The sequence below is a fragment of the Aptenodytes patagonicus genome, chromosome 1, assembly GCF_965638725.1.
Source record: "Aptenodytes patagonicus chromosome 1, bAptPat1.pri.cur, whole genome shotgun sequence".
Taxonomy (NCBI): domain Eukaryota; kingdom Metazoa; phylum Chordata; class Aves; order Sphenisciformes; family Spheniscidae; genus Aptenodytes; species Aptenodytes patagonicus.
In genome coordinates, this window is record NC_134949.1 from 215,603,747 (window position 1) to 215,624,347 (window position 20,601).

Here is a 20,601-nt window from a genome sequence, read left to right on the forward strand (position 1 = left end):
CAACATTCTGCTGCACCAAGACAGTCAAATTAACATAACAGTTCCTCCTGATTTAAAGTCCACAGATTTATAACCTACGAATAACACCCACCACCATAGGATGACGCACTGTTTTCAGGCTGCTGTGATCTGCAGCCCGACAATACTGAATTCCCAACCGTCTAGCCACGAAGCCAGACTCCTCTGCAAGGTTTGATCTTGAGTCTAAACTGCCTGTAGTGAAATCAATCATAAACCCACTTCACAGGGCACGGACAGAGGCTTGCAGATAAGAAAATGCAACGGTGGATGCTTGGTTACTGACAGGTATAGCTCTTAGGAAATGACACACTAATTATTGTTACTATTTACCTGACTTTTGAGTGAAGCTTAACATTTATGACAATTTGCTTAAAATAACCGGTTTCTTTGTATACCAAGGGCCCACTTCTTCCAAGTGCTTTCTCTGATGGCTTGCTGACCCAAAGGGTGTAATTTACATTGTTGCCGTAGCTCTCCAGCTAGCAATATCTTTGGGGACCTCGTGTGGACGCTCTTCTAAATTGCATGCTCAGGAAAACGTTTGTGTTAATTTGTAGATCTATCAAAGAGCCTTTTACTTCAAATGCCCTCGTGGATTTGCAGAAGTTTGATAATAAGATGCATCTAAAAGCAAAAGCAAGCACAAGAGAGAAACTGCATTTTAAGAGGGGGAATTTATGTAAATGAGTGATGCTCATTTACACTTTGGCTTCTTTACAGAGATGGCAATGAATATACATCATGTAAAGGAATTCTTTGTAAGGGGGGGCGGGGACTTGCTGACTGACAGTCGGGCTTAGGCTAACGTTGCTAATACAGATCTCTGAGCAAAGAGAATGACTGAGAGCTACTCCCTCTTCCTCCAGCTGCCTTGTTTCTGTCTTTCCCCATCTTCCTCACAAGGACCCCAACCCTTTCTCCTGAATCCCTTCCCTCTTCCATGGCCGTTCCCTCAACATTCCAGCCCCCCTCACACTGACACCCAGGGTGAGCACTTTGAAGCTGTGAAGTGCTGTTTCACATAACTAATACACCGCCCTTTTCCAAGCCTCCTACATCAAGCGAGCAGACTCCTCTGAGATACGCAACTTGCAAGTCTATTCATGAGCTAATTTGTGAGAGAAGACTCAACAGTGGCTCACACCAGTAGGTTACAGTAATGGTTGCAGTATGTCCTGAAGCCCTGTCTCTCCGCCGATGTGTCCTCTGGCTTCCCCTCACTGCACCGGCGAGAGCCCCGCGGCTTGCACAGGCCGCCAAGGGGAGGCCTTGCCTGGGCAGGACCAGTGCAGTGCCATGGCCTGGTAGCACTACGGGGCGAGGCCCTCCTCCAGGGCAACTCCGGGCCCGCAGGATGGGCGCCCCAAGCTCTCTGTTCCGAGCTGGGCTCGCCCGACCCCGCTCTGAGGAGCAGGAGGGTAGGAGGAGGCCGCCATTGCTACGCAGGCAGCAACGCTGCCACGGCGCCCACTTCCGCCTCGGTAGCCATCATGGCGGACACGCTCGCCTCCCTCACGTGATAGTCCTGCCAACCCTCTCTATGGCAAGTCCTCCTTCGGCGGCAGCTTCCGCCGCGTTGTGTCTGTGGTTCCCGCGCGGTGCCTTGTGGGTGCTTGGCGGAATTATGGTGGTGGCGTAGGGGCCTGATTGCGCAGGGGGGGAGGAGGCCGCGGTGTAAGTACCGGGGGAGGTGGTGGGTGTGTGGGTGGGCCTGGACGGGGAGGGAGGGTGCCTGGGAGGGCTGTGGTGGGGTTCCTGGAGGGGGAAAGGGGCGGCCCTGGGGCAGGGGGTGCTGGGGGAGTCCCTGTGTGGGGACGAGCCGCGGCCGGGTCGGGGGGCCGGGGCACCAAAGGGGCCCGGGGGGGGGGGGGGGCTGGGGCGGGAGCGTTTCTGAGGAGAACAGCGGGGAGTGGTTGGGTTGGGGGGGTGAAGGGGCGGTCTGCGGGCCTCACGGTGGAGCTCCAGGTACCAGGCGGTGTGAGGGAACCCGCTGGGTGGAGGCGGATCAGCGCGGTGCTCCAGCCCCGCTCCTGCTGCGGTCTGGGTTTCCGCGGGGTGGTTGCTGGGGCGGGCTGTGGCCGGGTCCGGGCTCCCCCGTGAGGGGTGGTCAGGAGGGGTCCAGCGGGGATGTGCAGCGCTGCGTGGCCGGGGCAGCTCGGCTCCAGCCCAAGCCCAGTCACTTTCTCTCGGCTTGTACGCAGGCTAATGAACCCTGCTTGGCCGGTCCTGCCTTCGTGTAGCACTAAAGAGCGTTCTCTAAGGCTGTATTTCTGAAACTTAAGAGGTCAGTGTGACAGTCCCTGAGTGGTTTCGGGTTGAGTTTGGGTCCTTTAAGGTCAAGCCAAGTGCAAACTGGCTTGAGAAAGAAGCAGGGACAGTTTCCTGGAGATTTAATGCCTCATGAAACTATGCAGTCATGTTGTATCTGATTCTTCACCTGAACTCATGGATTCCCCCCCCCCCCCCCTTACGTATAATTAACACAAATGAGTTCTGAGAACGAGTGGCTTTCTTGGATTGCGGGTCCAGCAGAGTGTGTGCCAAGACAGAGCTGAAATGCCTTGCTGAGCTCCAGCTGAGTTGCACAGCGTCGCTGCAAAGTGTCAGCAATCCTTGGTCAATGAGCCAAGGCTAGTTACTGTCTCAGTTCTTTTTAAAGGCGTTTCTGTCTGTTAACTCTGTTTTTTGAGTAGCAGTTCAGTGACAGTAACTGTGTTCTGCCTGATGGGATGTTACTTTGAACGACAAATCTATTTTATGATTTTAACGCTAAAGTCATGTGTTTTGTGATCTCATTAAAAATGAAACAACAGCAAATAATGCAAGCAGAGCATAAATGACTTTTATTTGTGTATCACAAAAGCATATGGAACAATATAATTTTTTTCCTTCTGCTTTTTAATATTCTTTAAAATGTTGTCTTGTCATCCTTTAACATCCAACATTCTGGTCGGTAGGACTGGTGCCTTTATGTACTTCTGCAGATGTGTCTCTCGTGTCTTGTATATATTTAGTCTGTGGTTAACGGAGGTGCATGTCTTGGTGAAGCAGGAATGAGCATAGTTTCAGATAATAGATTTAAGACAGCACAGGTTGATCATACAGGGTATTTTTGGCATTGGTTGACCATCTTAAACTCTTGGCATAGCGGTTTAGGATTACAGGGTCTCCTGTCTGACAGCGCTGAACACAGTGCATGCTGACAGGGTGTCTGTGTGGCTGAGGCTGGTCGGCACCTGTTTCACTCCTTTGCCACAGAAGAATTGATAGTAGCAACTTCAGGCACCAGCTAGTTCATTTTTAGGACATGCTGGTGGTATGTGAGTTCTTGTAGTTTCTACATGAGAGCTGGTGAAAACTGCCGCATTTGTCCGAGCTTTGTTAATTGCACGCAGTTTATATAAGGGTAAAGCTGTTGGCGTTGTGGTACCAGAGAAACGTTAACCCTGGCCCTTCAGACAGTTTTGGTGGCCAGCTGGAGCTCTACTCAGGTCGATCCCAAACGACTGTGCTGCAGTATTAATGACAGTGCTGTGCCTGTACCAGAAGACTGAACAGGGCCAGGATGAGGGCTGGAGCGTTCAGAGTGCGTGATCTTCATCAGTATTTAATTATCAACACCATCCTAGGCATGCTATGGTCTGTGTCAGCCAGCATTTCTGGTGATGATACCTAGATACAGTTTGGGGAATAACAGAGGGGTCATTCCCAGTAGGCGGTCATTTCTGGCTGTCGTTTTTCAGGAGGGAAAAGAGTTCAGTTACGAGACTGTACCACTTGACTTGAAGATAGGAGATTGGCTCCTGGGCATTTTTATTTACTTTATAAACATAGCGTCACATTCTTGTTAGAGTCTGTGTATCATCTTTCAAACATGTGAAAAGACTTTCTTTTGAAAATCTGAATAGATTCTGTCAATAAAAAGCTCTTTAAATTTTGAGGGTCATGTGGCAAGTGATAGCTGGTATTGTGTAGTGGGACTTAACATTGCTGCTACAGTTTCAGGAACAACGTAGCTTCTGGTGAATGTCTTTCACTGTACATTGTAGTAACAACTGTTTTTTATCCTTGATTCTGTAGTAGTTAAAATGACGACAGCAGCGAGGCCAACATTTGAACCTGCAAGAGGAGGAAGAGGAAAAGGTGAAGGAGACTTAAGTCAGCTATCCAAACAATATTCCAGCAGAGACCTTCCTTCTCATACTAAAATCAAATACAGGTTAGTATTGGGTTTTTTGGTCTTATGGCAAAACAGGCTGGGAATGTTTTTTTTGTTGTGAGTGGTACTCTGAAATTTTTCACACATTCATGTGCTTGACACTGAGCAGGCACTGGAGATTGTGCAGCAGCGTGGAATGAGTGGGCTGAAAGCGCAGGTCTCAAAAGCAGACTTAAGAGATCAAATGCATTGCAAGTAATTGGAGAGGTTTCATTTTAGTGGTATTTATTACTGCTTATGGAATTGAATTGTCAGAAGAAGGTGAGCTTTGGAAACAAAGCATTTCAGGCAGTGCAGTGGAAAGAATGGGAACAGTAGGAGCTGACTGAGCCACTGAGGGTGCTGTCACTTGCAGAGCAGAATGGGATAAGTGGAGTGAAGTTGAGCACGTCTTAAAAGCAGGAAAACCACGTCATATATTTGGCAAAGGACCGCTGGGGAAGGGCATTAAAAGGAGGCAGGGGAGTCATGGAATAGCACTCAGGCAGTAGTATGTGTTAGAAGAGCTGATGTTAAACACTGCAAGTGGTTCATGCAGGTCCTGGGGGAGGAGGCTGCTTTAATCAGCGTGAAAGATAACAGGATCTTATGAATATTTTCTTCTGTTTGAAATGCGTAATAAATCTTCGTGATCCTGTTGAAAGATGAAATGAAATCTGGAGTCAATGTGATACAGATACCTGGAGTTCAACTGAAATGTGTCAGCCTAGAAATGTTTTTTCATCTCGCTGATGCTACTCTTGTCAGTGAAATTACTGTTAAGGTTTTACATTTGCACTTTTTTGTGCAAGTGTTTACCCTTTCACCTTTTCCCTCCTGCCCCTTTGGTTTTGAAGAATACATATGGATGAGGGAGTTGGAGTGCTTTGGAGAATAGCAAAATCAACAGCACAAAAAGTGCTGTCAAATGCATTTTGCTATTATGGGAAAAATTGCTGGTGGTTTGTTTCTTTAAATAAAATGGGGTTTGGAACACCAGTCTGTTGCTTTGAAAGAAGTGTGTGGGGACAAATATGTACAGGAATATACAATGTATGTTTTAACAAATCCCTCCGTGTGTGTGTGAGAGAGAGGTGGAGGGGGCATTAAGTGTCTTCTGTTCTTTCTCCCAAGTACCTAATACAAAGTTGTCTTTGTTAAATTGCCAGGACTGTATCATTGCAGGAAAAGTTCAGTGTTTCGGTCCTGCTTGTGTTTGCTTGAATAACACAAGGTTTGGGAAGATTTTGCAGCTATATCAGGGATTCCAAGTTCAGGTTTTTAATTACAAAAGCAAATGAAATACTTCATCATAAAGACAGGCTGTGCACACAATGTATTTATAATGGCTCAAGTCTGGATTTCTTCCAGGCACTCTTATTTCCAGCACTGGGTTCACAGAAAGGTGAAAGGAACTGCTGCTTGTTTTTATTCATTAGTTCTTTTCAAGTTTTCCACAGAAAATTCAGTGCTCTCTAGGTAGAACTTAGTATGACTCAAATATAAATAGTCTGTTGCTTTTGGCCAGCGTGTGTTATATAAAAGAGGGAAAAACATGTATTTGCAATATGTTGCACTAAAGCTAGTGTTGTGCCTGTTCTCCCAACTTTTTTTTTATGGTCATGGGAGATTATCTCATATGTCTCTTGGAAGGGAAAAGGTTTATGAAAAGTATGTTCTAGTCTTGGTCTTATCTGTAAGCCTTAGAGACTGTGTTTGCAGTAGCAACTTGGGATGATAAAACGGCAAGGAAAGTTGACCATAATGCTGGTGGATGTCTGCTAGGACACTGGGCTTGGACTGCTGGAGAACAGAAGATTTAGACATAGCTACAAGAGGTAGATGTAGTCATCCCAGTTTTGCAGGAATTTATGTAGGGTCTTTTAATTAATTTGAGAGCCACTGGAAGGAGCATGTGTGTGTGGCATTGCGTGTCTGTGTGTGTGTAATGCATGCAGAGAAGGGGGCTGATGAAGAGAGAATAAAGAAACATATGTCTACATGGTACCCAGTTCCTATTCTTTATACTTACCTGTTCAGGATTTATTGACCTCCTTCAAAAAATTGCTCCCAGCTGCAGACTGTCAACTTCAGCTTTTTCCCCTGCCCTCATGTTGTTTTAGACAGACCACTCAGGATGCTCCTGAAGAGGTGCGTAACCGTGATTTCAGAAGGGAGCTGGAGGAGAGAGAACGGGTTGCTGCAAGAGAAAAGAATAGAGACAGACCAACCAGAGGTAAAACCAAAGAAACAAAAAATCTTAATACCTTTGTGTGGCATCGCCCTTGCACAAAACTTGGTGTTGTAGGAAGTTTGCAGGTTGCAGACAGCATGTCATGAGAGTAGAATTTAGGGTACTGGTCTGATAGTTCAGAGCCATTGACCTGCAAGGGAATGTCAGCTGGCTTTCATGCTGGCTTCGTGCTAGCAAAAAATCTAGGCCAGCCAGTAGAAAAGCGTAGACCATCATGCAAGCCAGCTGATACAGTATGATTGTAATGAATTGGCAACAAGTGTGTACAGCTAATAAAGGGCTTTTTTTGTGTTTGGACAAGCGAGACAGGAAGGAGAAGGGGAATGACTCATCTTCTAGTGTTGCAGCACCAGTGTAACAATAAATCCATTTTTTAAAGTATGCGATTCTGTTCAGGTATAGTGAAGCGATAATTAAAATCAATCAAAGGTATGTTTTTTGAGAAATAGTCATTTATAATATTAAGCTTGACAGAATTTAGGTACTTCAGGTTTAGATGTGAAATGTACAGAGGTATTGCAGGGCTTTCAAGTTCACAGACAAAAGCGGATTTGGTTTCGACCAAACTGGCCAACAGTAATGCTTTGGGGTGGTCTCCAATGGGAACCCCCCTCATTGGAGATATAGGATAAGGATATTTCTCCACAGCTTTTTCTTCTGCTGTTCTTTCTTCTTGAAATAATTACTTCAAAAAACTTTCGGAGGCCAAATTGTAAGTTTGGGGATGTTACTGCTTCCTTGAGGATACCTCCAGGGGAGAAACTAGCATGGGCATTAAGATTGAGAAGTGAGGAAAAAGTAAGCATAAGCTTGCATCTCTTACTCTAATGCAATCTTTGTGAAGATGTTTGCCTTCTGACATTAAATGCTGTTAAATGAAATGACTTAATCACTTTTTTAAAAAAAATCTTATGCCATAGAACACACAACATCATCTTCTGTGTCTAAGAAGCCTCGGCTAGACCAGATTCCTGCAGCAAATCTTGATGCAGATGATCCGCTTACTGATGTATGTATCTCTTTTCTGCCTTATTTCCTTTCATTGTCCTGCCTTCAGGATTTGCTGTTAATAGGATATGTACTTTTAGATCTGCTAAAGATTTAAGACAGGTTCCAACATACCTTCCTTTTACAGTTACTCTGCTGTGGTGGAAGTCCAGAGTGGTTGAGAGCGTTCTGGTCCATGCTCTAATGGTATTCTTGGAAAGCACACAAAAACCAGGGAACTGAAAATAGCACTTAAAGTGTGGGGAATGGGTGACTTTTTAGACTCTGTCAACTACTGGGTTAGTTAGAATTCCCCTAAGGTAGAACTGTTGAGATACACTGACTATCTATATGAGCAATGGATTCTTGCTCTTGGCTCCTCTCCTCATGCTGACACCTAGGAGTTAGGTCTAAGGCTTGACAGTAAGCTGAGCTTTTTTTTTTAATCCCGTTATATTTGGTCCCAACAATATTGGACGGGGTATTTGGGCACACTGTTATAATGACTTACATTACAATGATTAGAGAGTGATTGAGGACAGTAATTCTCTAGAATCTATCAGCTACATAGCATTTGAATTATAAAAAATCAATTGCAGTCATCCAAAAAGCACAAACATATTTTTGTCATGACTTTACTGTACGAGAGTAAATAAACCATTTGTATTGTATTTGCTGCTGCTACAGTCACCCAAGCGCTTCAGAAATTAGCCAGCAGCAAATTGCAGCCTTAGCTGGGCAGACCAGGGCTGTTTTTATTAAATGAAATGAATGAGCTGCTTCTTGTTTCTGTTTGTTGCTATTAGGAAGATGATGAAGATGAGGACTTGGACGACAGTGATGATGATGACACTGCAGCTCTTCTGGCTGAACTGGAAAAAATCAAGAAAGAACGAGCTGAGGAACAGGCTCGAAAGGTAAAATCTCACCCATTAAAGAGCATCTGTTTTTTGAAAACTAGTGTTTATTAAAACTGGTGTGCCTTAAGTACTTGGGACGAGTGAGAACTAGTAAACAAAGTAAGTGCCCTTCAAAACTCTTCTCAAGTAGACTCTGACGGATTTGTTCTTCTGTCTATTAATTGTTGTCAAGAATTTTTTTCTTCAGTAGACATACTGAACATTCTACTCATTAAAACTTTTTATTTGCTTTCCCAACAATTTGTAGAGGCATTGAGTCAAGATAATCTTGCTTTTCATATGCAAGTCCTTCTCTGAAGACAGCTATCTTACCAAACTATATAGTGGCATTAGTGAGCTACATACTATCCAGTGTAATTTCATTTGTTAACTAGCTTTTATGAAATAAGAAATTTTTTTTTTTAATATATATACATTTATGAAAGAAAAATATGTGTGCTTTGTGATGCTTTTGCTGATGGCTGCAAGTTTTATACAGTAGTTGCTCTTTCACAGCATTGGTGCTGCGTTGCCTTGGCAAGGAGCACCAGTTGTAACCGTAAGACCAGAACTATTTCGTGTGATTATACACAGACGAGTTTATTTGAAAAATGTCTCCACAAAAACTACTAATAATACGGCAGTCTTTTCAGAACTTGGAAAGTCAACTCACATGTAGCCTTCATACCTCCATATAATCTCTCTCTACAGATAGAAACACTGTGTTCTGCCCTTGAAAGGGGAAGGAAGTCCCTGTAGTTAGAGATTGTTTTCCCATGAGCGGGATCAAATCCCATGCCATTGGCTCCCATGCCTCCTTGGTGTAAGAGATGATGTTGGGATGGAGTACGTTAGCAAAATCCCTGATTGATGAATGGACTTCTAGGGACTGTTTCTGGGAATAGTCTATGTTGTCAAATTGATCAGGACTTAGGATGAACTGTACTGGCTCTAACATTGTATTGCAACAGAGTTTAGAGTCCAGCTATTTCATCTGCACTACTGAAACGCTCTGCCTCTGGTGGTGCAACAGAAGTGGTGGATATGTGCAGCATTCTCTCTTCCGCTTTTAGTAAGCACTTTCTTTTTTTTTGAGTAGGGCTTAAATCATTTTAATGGTTTTGGAAAATGTTGCATACTTCAGTTTGAGTAGTTTTCTGTGATGTTATATGTGGATTCTACATCAGTGTAAAAAACCAAAAACAAAACCAAAAAACAACCTTGTCGTCTTTGTATAAGGTAATCTGAGATGTTTTTAGAACATGATAAATAAACATATTAAATGCTGATCAGGATCTTTGCTGCTGTGACAACTTAATGTTTTGGTGCCTCTGCACTACTCATAACCTTATCATAGCTTAACACGCATGCTTATAGTTTCATGTTTTTCACAAATGCTTAGAGTCAACGGGCAGTGAACGGGACGTACGATCTAGCAGACGCTAGGAACAGCTAGGAGAGAATATGTTTTAAATTCTGTAGGCAGCAATGTAGTGCTTGACCACTCTTGGCTAACAATGTAGACATTTACCTTTAGAATCAACAAGGCCTCCAAAACCTCTGCAATTTTGGAGTTAAGTACTTTGGAAGGCTAAAAGCTGTACCATGCTGCTTCAGTGCAGAAATTTTGCTGTAGGAGACTATTGATACTTGGTTCTCCATCTGGCCTATGAGTGGTCTTTTACATTAAAGTATGCCCGAAAGTGTCTCTCATCTCTTTATCTAGGCATTTGAAGCACATCATGCAGCAATGAAATTGTGTTCTGCAGTAGTACCATGGTGAAAATTACTTAAAAACACTGGCAACAATTCTTCCATGTATTCCTGTGTGAAATGTACTAAACTACAAATTAAGGGTAGCAATGTGTAGGAAAGACTTCTACTTCAGCTGTTCTTGCACAGTGCTTAAAATGAAAGCTTAGATCTGTATGGATTTTTCACTTTGCCTGATAGTTGAAATTATACATCTAGATTAAACAGCATAACTTGTCACATTTCAGTGTAGAAAACTTGCATTACGAAAATAATGGTAGTAAATTGCAGCACAGGCAACCAAGTGCATGCTTCTCTATTCGTGTGTAGAAAGCAGGAATGTTATCATCGCTATGAAATTCTTACTTTGTCACTAGAGGGTGCTAAAAGCTATGAAGTATTTAGTATAGCACTTGTTTTATTTTGCTGTCTCTTAACTGGTATTATTTTTTACCTTCATGGATGTTCTTCTTCCCCCAGAAGCAGGGTTTATAATGGCCAGTGCTACGTGCATACTGAATACTTGCACGCTTCTCTGAAATGAATACGTTTATTTCTTCCTAAAAATAAATGTTATTTATTTGCAATAGTGCACACTATTGCACACTCACCACCTACTCTGTTCATCCTTTCACTGATTGGTGGCTGATAGGCTCTCTTAAAAATTGACATCTTCATTAATAAGGAGTGCTCTACAGGTACTTGGAATTTTATTTTCTTGGGGTTTTTTCAGAGTAGGAAACTAAGACTACATTGATGAAAAAAGTAAAAACCAAGGTGGGGTGCAGCCTTGGAAAGAGTCTTTGGGAGTAAGGGTCTCCTTAGGAAAGATTACTTATGTATGTTGGCTTTAGGGGTGCAATCTGTTTAGATTATGCCTTGTTTTCTATGGCTTTGAAATAAGGCATTACTGGCAAAGCATTTTGTGGCCATTTTATATAAATCCCTTTTCCCTTCAGATATGTGGGATTTCATATTATTATGTATTGCAAACCATAATTTAAACCTAATTTTGTAAGTAACCTTACATTAGTCATCCAGCTGACTTCAGGGTAAGATCTCATGTAAAGTCTTAATTGTGTAGTCGCTATTAGTCCTAATCCACGTTCAGGGATCTGCTGAAACATTGCTGTTCGTAGTAGACAGCATGGGTAGTAGACAGTGGCAAGGCAAAGGGAAACTGCAGAGTGAATGCCTCTTCACTCTTCTGCACATGGTTCTCAAATCTCATTGTTGTTATACAGACAGATTAACAAGTCTCTGCATCTTCTTGGAACATACCAGGGTCTTAACAAGATGAAGTGGGTAAAATACAGTAATATATCCTGAATTTGTGCCATATGTACACTTTTTTTCCTGACACTTTAGTTATTTTGATTTATTAAAACACTAATCCAATTATTTCTGAGACTTCATATGAAGTAAACTGTATTTTTGTTAACTGTTTTCACTCATCACTTTGGTGTCCAGTATTTAAGTTGCCATGAAAGAAGGACTGCTCCTTTTAAAATGCATCTCTGATGAGACAGCAGTTAAAAAGGAAAGATGAGAATCTGCTTTTTTCAGATCATCATGCTCTCTGTTAACTTGCCTTATGTGGTAATACTAATTTCCAAAGAAATCCTCTAAATCTGATTTTGACAAATGTTAGTATTAAGAGGTTCTAGCTTCCTTCATACTGATATTTCCCTTTAATCTGTGAAGCGAATAGTTTGTCAACCAAATAAGCAATTGCTGTCAAAGCTTGTTAATGTCTCAAAATGCTTAAATTGCCTTGAATTCTGTAGAAACATTAAATAAATACTATGAATGTTTTTAAAAACTGATTGAGCATGGGAATCCTCCTGACTTTTCTCACGCCCTTCATAATTTTAATCTCTCAGGTTGTTTCTAGTAGACGCTAAGCTGACCAGGAAATTTTAGTTTTGAAAGCTGTTTCTGTGGAATAATTCTGGGTCTGCCTAAAACTGTACAAATGCTAGGTCTGCTGTCTGTGTGAACTATCCACGGATAGGTTTCATGGAAACGTTTCAGTATTCCAAATTCAGCATTACAATGCTCTTGATTTTCAATTTTCAAGCACTTCCTTAAAAGGTAAATTGAAATTATTAAAAACAAACCTCAAACCAGTGAGCAGCTGAATGTATATGTGCAGTTCCAGCAAAGCTATTTTAACATCCAGTCATTTTACGCTTATCTGAGAACAGACTTAAGTTTTTGGTTGGTTTTCTTAAAGTTTTATTTCACCAAGTGTTTCTCTATAACTGAATAAATTACCTTACCAATGGTCAGAATAGATCTTAGCTCTGTCCTGTGTTTTAGCCATGTCACAGAGTTTCAAATAAAACATTAGAAAATGAATCTTGATAGATATTAACCTTTTCACTTAAATTTTAAGGGTCTAACTAAAACTAGAATATCAAATCAGTGATTAAGAAAGAATTTTAATAAAGAGGCACAAGCAGATAGCAGAGTATGTTTCTTCATTAAATGTTTGAGACATGCTAGCAATACTTACCCTTGCCAAGAACTAACAATAATGTCCTCTCCCTTGTGGGTAAAATGACAACAAATCTGCGTATAGGCACTGCAGTTGTGATTACTCCGTGCTCTTATTTTTGAAGTTCCAATCAGTAATTTGAATCGCTATATTGCATTGAGTTAGTAATTTGCATAGGATCAAATAACTGGGGTGGATCTCTGCATTATTAGGTTTTGTTCCCTGCTGCTAAAGGCAGTGCTGTCATAGTTCGTCATTCAAAAATTAGCATTTAAATAAAGTTATGTGATTTCCCCCCCAGCCTTCAGTGAAATGTGGGTATTTCAGGTTTTCTTTCAGCTATTCAACATCTTCAAAAACTGAACAGGACAAGTTACTTTAATACAATGGAGTCATTTCAGGAATTTCAGCACTTTCTGTAAAAGTGATCTTGCTCTGTGCTAAGGGTAGGAACTATACTGAAAAAAATAACCATGGTAACAATGATGTTTTTCTTTCCTTTGCGGTCAGAAACAAATATGCCAAGGGACTGTTATTCTTACAGCAAGATAAGGAATAATTGTTTAGTTAAGGTTAATATAGTTTTGTCTGCTTTTTTTTTTTCCCCCCAACTGTGATGCCACATGGTGAGTTCAGTTGTACAGTGGAGGTTTGCTTTGAGATCTAATTCACATAGCAGCACCTCCATCTGCTTCCTCAGGATATGGGACTCCCTCTGCCAGTCCAGCCTTATTCCCCACACCATAATATTCCTGTTCTGTTGCCTCTGCTTCTAACACAGTGGTCACAACATGGTTGACTTCTGATTCATCTCTGCAGATAGTTGGTGCAACACGCTGCCATTGAAAAGCACAATGCTGCTGTCTGTAGCGATGGAATAATCTGTAGCATGTTTTTTTGCTGAAGTGGCTTAGGAAGAGAGTTGTATACCTTGTCTTGCTGAATGGAAAGGCAGGCAAAGAGTCATTATTTTAGAAAAGGTGGAGTGAATAGAGAAATATTATTTCCCCCCCTTAGGCTTTTCTTCTGTTGTGGGTTTGTTGTATCCACAGTGTTTTAGCTTAATAAGCCTTTGTTCCACCACACAAAAGAACAATGTAGACTTTGGAGCAACCCGAGCCGCTTATTTTGTGAACAGCTGTGCTTGGTCGTGCCTCAGAGGTGTGAAGCTCAGACAGCTATGAAGGTTATGTCTGGTCTGTTTGATTTGATACAACCCATGCTCCATCGCCTGGAGCATCCCAGCTTTCAGTGGAGGAGTGGGCAATGGAAGATTTATGTGGAAAATTCTAAAACATAATGAAAACCTCATTTGGCTGGAGATGAGGGATTCTGCAGCTCTGGCCAAAATGTACAACTTAGCTCAAGCATAAATGTCAACTTTACACCACTGTGAGTTACACCTAGTATTTCCTCCATGTCATGTCTTTAAGATACAAAACTTAATAAATTACTTTTTTTTTTTTTTAATCTTGAATACCTTTTTTGGGAGGTTTTAGTGAAGATAAATAGTACAAAAGATCTTCAAGACTAATCTTCAGAATTAGCCTGCTTCCTAAAACTTGTAGCAAATATGTTGAAATGTCATCCAACCTAGAACAGCTTTGAACGACTGAATTCTGTAAATAAATTACCGTGTGCGCCAGGTCGTCTTTGTAAAGTGCCTAAAACTGGCGATGCCTCACTCAACAGATCTGTTCCCTGTTTGCTTTCAGACTCTAATCTGTTGATCTTTAATGACAAAGATAGGCTTATACAGGTTGTGACTACTTCTAGTTGTGCTGCCTCTGCGGGTCTAAAAGACAGCAGAGTTCTGTTTGTGAACAGAGCTGAGAAACAGCAAATGGCTGCACAAGTGCCCAGGGCTCTGCAGCATCCCTGACAGGCAGTAGGGAAAATCAAGCTTTGAAAATAAGATGCATGATGTTTTCTGTAACTGTTGTCACTATAAAAGAATGTTTGACAGCTTCTGTTAGCGTTGTGTTCATAATTGTTCTTAATAATTTAATAGGTGCAAAAGTAAAATGTAACCATTTGAAATTCCCAGGATTGCCCCTACCATTTCTTTTGGTTATAGTGCAGTTTTTGCTACCCTCCAGTCCTCTGGAATTGTGGTTGACTTGAGTCAATGTAGTTTTTTGCTAGCAATTAGCAGTTTTAGACAGAATTCAACTGAGCTTGAAATGCCAAGTTGTTGGAGTTGGGGTCAATGTGCAAGTCATGTATACCAGCTTCCATGGTGGCGCAGTGGAGATGCAGTCAGTAGAGCCTGGAGCGTGGTTGGTCTCCCGTGTGTGTAATTTAGTGTGAGCAGAAGAGCCATCTTGACTCCTTATTGTATTCTCTAGATCTCTGCTGAGATGTGAGCTCAGATGCCTACAAGCAGATACCTAGATGTAGGTGTCTTAATCTGGAGCTAAATCCTGCTCTTAGGCTTATACTACTGCTTATAGTGTAATGCTTCTTAAAAGTGTTATTTCAATTTTTATTTTCTTTTTTTTTTTTTTGCCTATCACCACATTTTGTCACTTCAGTCTGATAATGCTTTTTTTATCAGAAAGCGAACTATGTCAGGCTAATTGAGGCTGAAGAATATTACATGGGTTACGTAAAGCAGATAAAAGTTAGGATGATGCCTAAGATGCCTTTTTAAATTCTTATTATAGAAAAATTAAATGTGCATCTGTGTGTAGTAAGAACACTGGAGTAGTTACTACTGTATGCATATTTTTTCATTATTAATACTGACTTTATCTTCTAGTGATTCGAATGACAGTGCTTTTCACTTCTCTTTATGCATGGTAGAGAATGCTTTTTAGGAGCTGTTGAGATTAAATCTGAAACGGGGGAAGAGAGGGGAGAACAACTGTAATTCCCCCAAAAAAAGATGCTGACTGATTCCAGTGGACTTTTGACCATCGAATAAATACTGTGTGTGGAGTGCATTGTAGTTCTGTATTTGTCAGTGGTGTGTGGATGCATTTTCAGGCATCATAAAAAAAACCAGCATAAGATATTTATGTGTGCCCCAGATAAAGTGGTACATGATGCACAGGTTCAGTAACTTTGGATCACGGCCGAGATTAATGTCTTAGAAATTTGAGGGCAAGACTGTGCCATGGCTCTGCATGCCACCTTGAGAAAGGTTCCCTGGAGTTCAGCTCTAAAATGGAAAACGCTGTGTCTGTTTGCATATATAGGGCTTGGAAGAAGTTCTCGCTACAGAAGCGTTTGTCAACAGGGGAGTATTAATTTCTTACAATGCTCTTACTAGTGCTACCTTCTCTTGAATATAGTCCAGTATGAATTTTTGGTTTGTAGCATTCTTATTTGCTTTTAAGATTTATCCCAGACCTCTTGTTTTTTCAAAGTCTCACTTTTAATGGAGTGTCAGAGATTAAATTTAATGAGGCAGAGCCCACCTCATTTTGGACAACACAGAGAACACTTCACATGCTTGCATCCTGTTGTAAATTTGCCTGATGGGCTTAAACAGAATCTGGTCACCTCTTGGGAGGTACCTGAAAATCAATACTGATTTTTTTTGCTTGTACCAGTATCTTAGATTTTGCTTGGTTTCAAATTAGTGCTTTGCATGTGCTGTACAGTAGTCTGAGAGCTGCTTGACTTCTGGTGGGAACACAACACAGACTGCAGTAAATCAGATTTCACTGCTGTTGGCTCCTCCATGTTACGGGGAAAGAAGATGGTAAATTAAAGGTTGGCATGCTGTGCAAAAGAAGCTACGTACAATTCTTGTCTGTAATCCACAGAGGAAAGAAATGTATAATTGGAATTTGTATTTCTAATATGGGGAAATTACTGTTCCATAACAAATATTTTTGCTCTCTGTGTTTCCGTATTTACTGGGATGGTAACAACAACTGAAGTTGGAATGCAAATGTTGGATTTAGAGCTATGTTTGAAAATGCAAAACTTTAGTTTATTTGTGTTAATGACTTTGAACTGCTGTGGTTTGTGAAAGCTCCATGGATACAGCAGCAAGGGCAAGTTTTGCCTGCACACATGTTCTAATAAGGGCGTTACAGGGCTGTGCTATGCTTTTAAGCAATATGCCCTTTTGGGGAGCTTTTCCCATCCCACTGGCAATTAATTGCAGCTGGTTCTAAATTTTATTTGTGAGAAGCAGTGTAATGGTAGGTGTTTTCTCATAACTAAAACTTGAGTAGATTTTGAAAGGTAAAATCTTTACCAGTGATCCTGCATCATCTGGTATTTGTATATATGTTAAGTTGGTATTGTTCTTAAGAGGGTTGGGGTGTTTTATAGGAATATTCCACATACCTGATCAGTCCAATTGAAAAACATTGTAAATTGTAGACAGTTTTAGTAATATATCACTTAGTATTGATTAAATGTTTGAAGCTAGAGAACTCTGGCTAGCATCAGTGTTCAAGTTTAGCACTTAAACCTTGTAAAGGCTATCATCAAGAAAAACATTTCCTCTTTTGGGATCCCATAGCAGCCCTCAGCCATGAATTTTCTGCAGTTTGGGAAAAAAAAAAAAAACACCAACCTTGTGATCTCCTTGTCTTTAGTTTGTGTCATTTTTAAAAGCCATGGTTTGAGTCTCCTGCAGTGCTAATGAGACTTCAGTGCATTTTTTAAGTAGAATGTCCAGACTATACTTCAGCATACAGGGAGCGGGAGACCTAGTCAGTCATCCAAATTTAAGAATTGGGTTTGTTTTTTTTTCCTTCTGGTACTTTCATCAAAGAGCAGTCCTTGTAATACATTTGAAAGGTTGTGGAAAATATGTTGATGTAAAATGAATATTATGTATTCATTTTGAAGTCTGTGAACATTTAAGTCACTAAATATATTAATACAGCTTGGAAGCGTGGGCAGTGAAATCTACTTTGTGTTGCCTGTAGTGCAGTGCTTCACTTAGGCTTGAGTTACATGCTTTTGACAGTACAGGGAGAAGAAAATTTTTCTGATCCTTAATATTGGAACTCTTACATAGTCTGATGACATCCACTGCTCAGTTTCATCTTAGGTTTCTCAGTATTCTTTTTAACTGGTCCCTAGGGAAGTTGTAGTTGTAAAACCCAAGCGGATTGCTGAAGATGATAGAGAAGTTTCAACATACTGTAAGGTTTCTTCCACCTAATGAGTATTGTATAATGTATTCTCTTTTCTCCTGAGGATAAAAAAAATCTTTTAATCTGTATACAGTTTTTAATATAATAAATATGTAAATGGTAAAGCTAGAATCTAACTGAATATTTGGTGGAACATCAGAGGTAAGTAGAGCAGGTATGAGTGTTGCTAGATTGACAGTTTATTAGCAATGTTAAGCTCTTTAGAGTATCTCTGCTTCTATCCTTACTCTACTGATACGCGTGTCAAACGCTCTGAAAAGTCTGAGCTAGGAATTAAAGCTCTATCTGTGTGGGTGTTTGCAGCTAATAATGTTTATCTCTACCAACTAGATGAGAAAAATGGCCCAGAAAAGTAATGTATCCATTTCTGGTTCTCAGGAACAAGAGCAAAAGGCTGAAGAAGAAAGAATTCGGATGGAGAACATTCTGAGTGGTAACCCACTGCTGAACCTTACCGGCCCAGCACAGCCTCAAGCAAACTTCAAAGTGAAGAGGAGGTACTGTGCAAGCTGTACTGTGATATCCATCCCCTTGCTCCCTCTTGTAACTCAGTCTGAAAATGTCATCGCTGCCGTTGGTTTTTACTTCCTTCCTCAGATCTTGTCACAAGTGGTGTAATGTAAAATTGGGATGCTGATGCTTGTAGTGATTGCCTTGTGCATTTCTCTGAACAAATCATCCTGTTACTTTGTGTTTAAAAAAGAAGGAGAGATTGAGAATTGTGTTTGTCTGACATTGTTCACAATGATACAAAAAGTAACAGGACCAATGTTCCCCAAGAAATTTGATGTTATGCTCCCCTTTAAAACCTAGCTGGTTTGGGCATTTTGTTTATTTGTTTTTTAGTGTAAATATAATTAATAAATAACAGCCTTTTTCTGAATACAATTCTTGTTTGCAGATATTCCAATTACTGCTGTGTTTGTCAAAATTAGGGCCATTAGATTCAAGGGTTTTTTTCTGCTCTTTTCAAATGGTCATTATTTTCTGTAAAGAAAAAATAACCTTTAATCTACTGATACTGATCTCGTTTCTAACTCAGGAGCATGTAGGAGATGGCTTGGATTAGAAAAATAGATCTTTTTTTCTTAAAGACTAAAATCTAATCCTAATGACTAGTTGTTCTTACTACATTTAAATAGGAGGGCCAGACTTCATTTATATATTCTTGTAAAGTGCACCTAACTTTCATACAAACTTACTGAAGTTAAAAACTTTTGTTTTCAGATGGGATGATGATGTTGTCTTCAAGAATTGTGCCAAGGGGATAGATGAAACAAAAAAAGACAAAAGATTTGTGAATGATACTCTGCGATCAGAATTTCACAAAAAGTTCATGGAAAAATATATCAAGTAGTACAGTTTTATGTGCGGTGGTGCTGAAGGACTTGGAAGGTCATGGTTGTTCCCTCCCTCTCCCTCAGAATTCAAGGCTGAATACTTGGTCATGAATTACCAAATGCTTTTCCAAGATCATCAACAGCTTCATAATTAGTAATTGCTATGTATCTGGAGTTTTTATTCCTGCAGTATGTTTTCCTTTTCGGTTTTAATTAAATCAGTTTGTTTCATGAATGTTTCTCTGGTCACGTGTGTTTACTTTTACTGGCCGCCTTGTAAATGGTAGAAGAGAGAAGCTGGTTTGCAATAAATACTTCTAATTGTTTAAATTGCTTTCCAGAACAACCTGTATTTGTAGTGATGGTGGTTTGTAATTTATGCAACTTACATAAATGTCAGTATTATCAAAGACGGGGAATAGCTGAGTATGACAAGCAGTGTGAACTGAAAAGAGCTATACTTTCTGTAGCAAACTGGACTTAACTTCCTCTTAATAGCTAGTTAGAAACTTAGTTAATAATCTTCCTTTTTAGTTTCTTCTTACTGTCAATCAAGTTATGGTTTGGTGGGATAGCTCCAAGTTCTTAGCAGCCCTGCTTTCTGGGCTCTCTTGGCTCAGCACTTCTGGGGCAATACCTTGTAATGCTTGGGGGAACACTGGGAGGGAAATGCTCTGTGGAACCGTGGGGATATTTCCTCCTTAATAAACCATTGCAGTGCTTGGTCCCTCAGCCACAACCACATGGCCGCAAGGCTCAGTCTGTGTGTATGTGGTTCAGTAGTAATAGTGTTGTCAGAAACTTGCAAGTGAGTGTTTTTATTAAACGAGTGGTCTCCTCAAGATACCATAGTACACTTTGTTTACTTCTTAAATGTCCATTTTAACACTTAATAGGACAATATAAAATATGAATGACTGAAAAAAATCTCGGTTGTGAAGGACTTCCCCCCCCCCCCCCCTTTTGTGGAGGTGATTGGTGACAGCCAACATTTGCCACTAAGGGCAGATTGTGCCTGACAAATTTGGTGGCCTTCTACGATGGGTTTACAGCGTTGGTGGATAAGGGAAGAACAACTGACGTCATCTGCCTGGACTTGTGCAAAGCATTTGACGCTGTCCCACACGACATCCTTGTCTCTAAATTGGAGAGACATGGATTTGACGGATGGACCACTCAGTGGATAAGGAATTGGCTGGATGGTCGCGCTCAAAGAGTTGCGGTCAATGGCTTGATGTCCAAGTGGAGACCAGTGACAAGTGGCTTTCCTCAGGGGTCGGTATTGGGACCGGCGCTGTTTAACATCTTTGCCAGCAACACGGACAGTGGGATTGAGTGCACCCTCAGCAAGTCTGCCGATGACACCAAGCTGTGTGGTGCGGTCGACATGCTGGAGGGACGGGATGCCGTCCGGAGGGACCTTGACAGGCTTGAGAGGCGGGCCCGTGCGAACCTCATGAAGTTCAACAAGGCCAAGTGCAAGGTCCTGCACATGGGTCTGGGCAATCCCAAGCACAAATACAG

General features: G+C 41.1%; 1 protein-coding gene across 2 annotated transcripts; it reads left to right on the plus strand.

The window, feature by feature from the left end:
* The first annotated feature begins 1,607 nt into the window (after nt 1–1,607).
* On the plus strand, nt 1,608–19,312 carry CWC15 (CWC15 spliceosome associated protein). Of its 2 annotated transcripts, XM_076328268.1 has the most exons (8): nt 1,611–1,695; nt 2,223–2,305; nt 4,102–4,240; nt 6,343–6,455; nt 7,394–7,482; nt 8,267–8,377; nt 18,116–18,234; nt 18,965–19,312. In XM_076328268.1, exons 3-8 carry the CDS (start codon nt 4,110–4,112, stop codon nt 19,092–19,094), a joined length of 693 nt encoding a protein of 230 aa, XP_076184383.1. In that variant the 5' UTR covers nt 1,611–1,695; nt 2,223–2,305; nt 4,102–4,109; the 3' UTR covers nt 19,095–19,312. The 2 variants fall into 2 exon arrangements, with proteins under 2 accessions (XP_076184382.1, XP_076184383.1); XM_076328267.1 differs by lacking the exon at nt 2,223–2,305 and having other exon boundaries at nt 1,608–1,695.
* Nucleotides 19,313–20,601: the final 1,289 nt, after the last annotated feature.